At 41.8% G+C, this 4,818-nt stretch overlaps 2 protein-coding genes across 3 annotated transcripts in view; one reads left to right on the forward strand and one right to left on the reverse strand.

Annotated features, from left to right (window-relative positions):
• LOC116096436 (cytochrome P450 4B1) overlaps window positions 1–4,818 on the reverse strand; it is a 155,022-nt gene that overhangs the window by 124,720 nt on the left and 25,484 nt on the right. Inside the window, exon 2 of one of the 2 annotated variants that reach the window (XM_031378241.1) lies at window positions 4,762–4,766. The exons of the other annotated variant lie outside the window; for it this stretch is intronic. Coding sequence (XP_031234101.1) covers window positions 4,762–4,766 — 5 coding nt within the window. The remainder of the gene's footprint in view (window positions 1–4,761; window positions 4,767–4,818) is intronic. 2 annotated transcript variants of the gene reach the window in all.
• Window positions 3–3,067, forward strand: LOC116095228 (cytochrome P450 4A10-like; the record flags this gene model as incomplete). The annotated part of the gene is made up of 4 exons (XM_031376732.1): window positions 3–133; window positions 233–366; window positions 2,784–2,848; window positions 2,987–3,067. Coding segments are annotated over 4 exons (411 nt in total), but the record flags the coding sequence as incomplete, so codon positions are not given.

The raw sequence follows: 4,818 nt of genomic DNA on the forward strand, positions 1-4,818 counted from the left end.
TGTTTGAGGGCCATGACACCACAGCCAGTGGAGTCTCCTGGATCTTCTATGCTCTGGCCACCCACCCTAAGCACCAAAAGAGATGCAGAGAGGAAGTGCAGAGCCTCCTGGGGGATGGATCCTCCATCACCTGGTAAGAGTTCAAGAAGTAGAAATGCCCTTATTCTTTGGGTAAGGAGGATCTCCAGATCTCCAGTCTACTTGACCTTCAGGAGGATGGACTTTATTTCAGGGATCACCTGGACCAGATTCCCTATACTACCATGTGCATCAAGGAGGCCCTAAGGCTCTACCCACCTGTCCCAGGCATTGGCAGAGAACTTAGTACATCTGTTAGCTTCCCTGATGGCCGCTCTTTACCCAAAGGTATGTATTTCCTAGGCCTTTCATTCCAGAGATAATGAATGGTCAGTGGTCTGTGTCCCTCAACAGTTCTGAATCCCTCTGAGTGCCCATCTCCTTTTTAACAAAAGAAAAAAAATGCTTTTTCTTATAAAGTACAATAATAAGCTTAACTGACCTCCTATACAGTTAAATTATCTCCAGTTCTGCTGCTTTGCATGAATAACATTGCACACATCTCTTCTTTTATCAGCGAACATTCCTTCTTTTGAATTTATGGTCTTATGATGCATCCATTGGAGTTTAGGAACAGTGACATTCTTCAATTTTTATAAAACAAACTAAATTCCAGATGCCAACACCATATAATTCGTAGCTACACCTATTCTTCAGATGTCCTCACTGTCACATGTGTGTTTTCAGGTTGGCGATGGAAACACAGGCATATGTTTGTACATACAAGTGGGAACCAGAGCTCAACATCATTCCACAGGCACTGTCCAGGAGTCTTGCACTGGCCTGTAATTCACCTGTTAGGCTAGGCTGGCCAGTGATTGGTAGGAACTGGCCGGTCCCCATATCACAAGCCGGGGGATAACAAGCAGGTGCCACCACACACAGTTTTTTTCCATGGGTTTTGAGATCGAGCTTAGGTCTTTCTTTCAATCCCCAGTAGTCACATCTTTTTATTATCCTCTACATTTGATATACTATGTAGATATTTTTTATAAAGAACTACTATTTATAGATAGACCAGCAAATACGATGTGACTCTAGACTCCTGCCAAGTTCAAATTATTGGTTACACTCTATAACCTGATGGCAAGACCTTATTGCTGAAGATACAATCTACTTATGTTATCAAACACAGAGAAGATGATCTCATGCCCAACTAGCAGCCCTAATTTGTAACCCAAATTGTTAATAGGGTTTTTTAAGCTAATTTCACTGATGTTTTACTTTATACATGCACAGAATACAGAGGGCGGGCGAGAGAGAGAGGGAGAGGGAGAGAGAGAGGGAGACACACAGGGAGAGGGAGAGGAAGAGGGAGAGGGAGAGGGAGAGAGAGAGAGAGAAAGAGAGAGAGAGAGAGAGAGAGAGAGAGAGTAACTTAAATAAAAGAGCAAATAAGGCAAATTTAAACAAAAATAGATGTTTGTGAAATAATGAGCAGAGTTTCCTCACTCCCTGATGACTGATTTCTTTGTCTCTAGCATGTTAGAAGTGAAGCCCCAAGTTGTTTTCTCCTGACCTTTTCCTGTGGCTTGGTATATGTTCCCTGCCACACTCATACACCTATGTAATTGCCAGAGTCCCACGTAATTAGGGTTGGGAGGGTGGAAGTTTTTGTTACCTTATGTTAATCTTGGTAGTGCTGGAAATTGTACAGAAGGCCTGCTGTTTGCTAAGCAAGTGCTCTAGGACTGAGCTACTTACCCCAACTGGAGATGGATAAACTTAGCTTGACTATGTTTAGAAGTAGAGCCACTGGGTAGTGAATCAATTAGATTAGGGTTGATCTCACATTGTTCTATACAGTGGCTTTAGAAAGAGAAGGAGAGAGACCACTAAGAAATATACACCTGTCCTCCCCATGATATGATGCAACCAAAGGGAGGGAACTGCCTCAACTTTCAGCTCCAAATCTGTGAGCTAAATAAGCTTCCTTTCTTTACAAAGTAGTGTGTGTGTGTGTGTGTGTGTGTGTGTGTGTGTGTGTGTGAGCATGTGTGTCTGTGTATCTGTGTATGTGTGAGCACATACACATCGTGTGTGTATGTGAAAATTCTTCACAAAGAAACCTTTGAATATGGTATTATAACTTTTTTTCTCAAATACTATTCACTGGGATGTGTAGGATAGATACAGAATCAGACAGGTTCTAGGAAGATGGGTTTCTTTTATGAGAAAAATCAAGTGAAAGAGATCAATGAATCCCATGTGGTGAGTCAAATGTGGTCCAAACTCTGAGAAGCGCTCAACTTGATGCAAAGATCAGCAGACCCCTGCAATGTCAGGAAAACAACCTTTGTCTCACAGCTCATTATGTCAAAACCCTAGAACTGCCACATCCTGCTTTGGTGATATGTAACTCCTCTCTAAAACTTTAGTAACTTACCAGAAAAACCAGAATAAATCAACTCACTGTGGGGACTTAATATACATCTTTAGTGGAAAGCCTTCATCAAATTATAGTTCTAATTTTATTTACTCCTAAAACTCAAGTTCATCTTTCTTGCTTCACTCTCTTTAACTCCATTTTTTATACTCCTCACTTGTGCCTCAAATTCTTTACCAACTCATGCACATGTACTGAGAGTGATGTTCTATATCACTCAAATCTCTTGTGCAGGAATATCATCCCTTGCTGTCTCAGGAACCAAAGAGTTACCCCTGGGTGTAACCCATCCTCTCTCATATTCCTATCTGCCCCACAGGTCTCCAAGTCACACTCTCCATTTATGGTCTCCACCACAACCCGAAGGTGTGGCCAAACCCAGAGGTAGGAAGCCCCCAAGGAGGGCAGAGGAGTTGTTCTCAAGACCAATACCTCCTATTGTTCCCACCTCTGGGCATATTGTCCCCTTGTGGGTTGCAATTGACCTCTACCTGTCCTGACTAAGGTGCTGTCTCCCTGCAGGTGTTTGACCCTTTCAGGTTTGCACCAGATGCTCCCCGACACAGCCACTCATTCCTGCCCTTCTCAGGAGGAGCGAGGTGAGACATCCAGTGTATGATGATGGGATATACTGTGGAGAATATTTGCAGCATACCTTGTTTTTGATCTCCTGCATATATGACATCTCTAGATATATCCTGATTGGTGGCTATGGGAGATGGGAGGAGCTTCTTCAGGATGTGTCTGTGCCCAAAAGTAGGGTAGCAATTCAGGACACACTATGAAGACATTAATCTATTCATCAAACAAATTTCTATGTCAGTGGATTCCACACACATGTACGTGTTCTGATATTTCACTCACTTTAAGGGCAGGACTTTACATTGATTTTTTCACATGATTTTAACTTTAGGTGTCAGGCTTGTCAAATTTTAGGGCCCTTAAGAGGCATATCTTTTCCACACCCCTACTTGACCCATCACCATTGCTGGATAGTTCTTTATTGTGGTATCATTGCGCAAGTAATTCATTCCCTTGTATGTCTGCCAGTGACATACAAGCAAATGTCCAATGAGATAATTGAAGTGTTACAGTGGGTCATTTGAGGCAACTGTCCAATGAGATACTTGAAGTGTTACAGTGGGTCATTTGAGGCAAGGTTCATACAAGGATATGCTGATTCCACCTTTATACTCTTTGCCAACACAACTTTTGAATTGGTGTTGACGCTCACATCTCTCTTGCAATTGCCCAATGGCCAAGTTTGACAGATAATGTAAACTCCTCAAATTTACAGTTAGAGGCTGTGTAGTCTAACTTCAGACAAAAGGCATTAAAAAGGGGGAGAGTAGATTGCTTTTAAGTAAACCCTCTGTCTTATATATAACATAATATTATTTAAGTTTTCTAGAGAGTGAAATAAAAGACACTCTTGAAATACCTTCTGAACTGGACAAAGACTTTCTGATGGCTTCTAGGAAAATTGTCCCTTGGGACCTGACACACTGTGAGCTTTCAAAGGTAGACAGAAGAAGGGTTTTCTGAGCCTATATTTCATGAATTCATGAAGTAGTGAATCAGCTTTCATAGAACAGGCTATAAGTAAATTGTTCTTCCAGACACGGGCTACATGCACACACTTGGTGTACTTCAGGATTGAATGCTCTGCTCTATACTCACTGAAAACCTTGTCACTGCCACTAGAAGCCAGGAGAGTACTGGGTAACTCAGCTTAAGTTGGAATGAACCGTGTCACTGCTGATGCTTTCTAAGATCAAGCTGACAGAGTTTCAGGCTTTTCAGGAGCTCATGGTCCCTCTCCCTCTACTTCCCAAGTCCTGGGATTCAGTCACAGACGCCCACAGCTTGCTTTGGTCAGAAGTTTGATAATTTTTATTGTATTTCATTCTATTTTTTTCATTCCTTAAATTCAAATGAATTAAAATTTAAGAACCAACGAAAGATAATTATTTTAACTGTAAAATAAGCTTTAAACCACTCCTGTGTGTCAGGTGCTATGCTACAAAAAAACATAGAAATAATGACACTATCCGTTCCTGCTTCTAAGTGTTCAAAACTGTCATCTACAAAGACAAATATATCTGTAATTAAAATATATTCTTCCTTCATTCGTTCACTTGGACACTTAACAGTTTGCAGGACATTCCGTGTTCCTGCCCTCATCCCATTCCCTGATTGTGGCCTGCCCTTGAATATGGCACAGATGGTGTCTTGGGTGCCTATGAGAAACAGGGACAGTCATTCATCGAACAAATAAGAGCCAGATGCTCATTTACCTGAGCTTTGGAAACATGAAGCCTAGAGGTGGGGGTGGAGGGGAGGCATGCTCAAAT

This window comes from Mastomys coucha, unplaced genomic scaffold, assembly GCF_008632895.1.
Source record: "Mastomys coucha isolate ucsf_1 unplaced genomic scaffold, UCSF_Mcou_1 pScaffold18, whole genome shotgun sequence".
Classification (NCBI taxonomy): domain Eukaryota; kingdom Metazoa; phylum Chordata; class Mammalia; order Rodentia; family Muridae; genus Mastomys; species Mastomys coucha.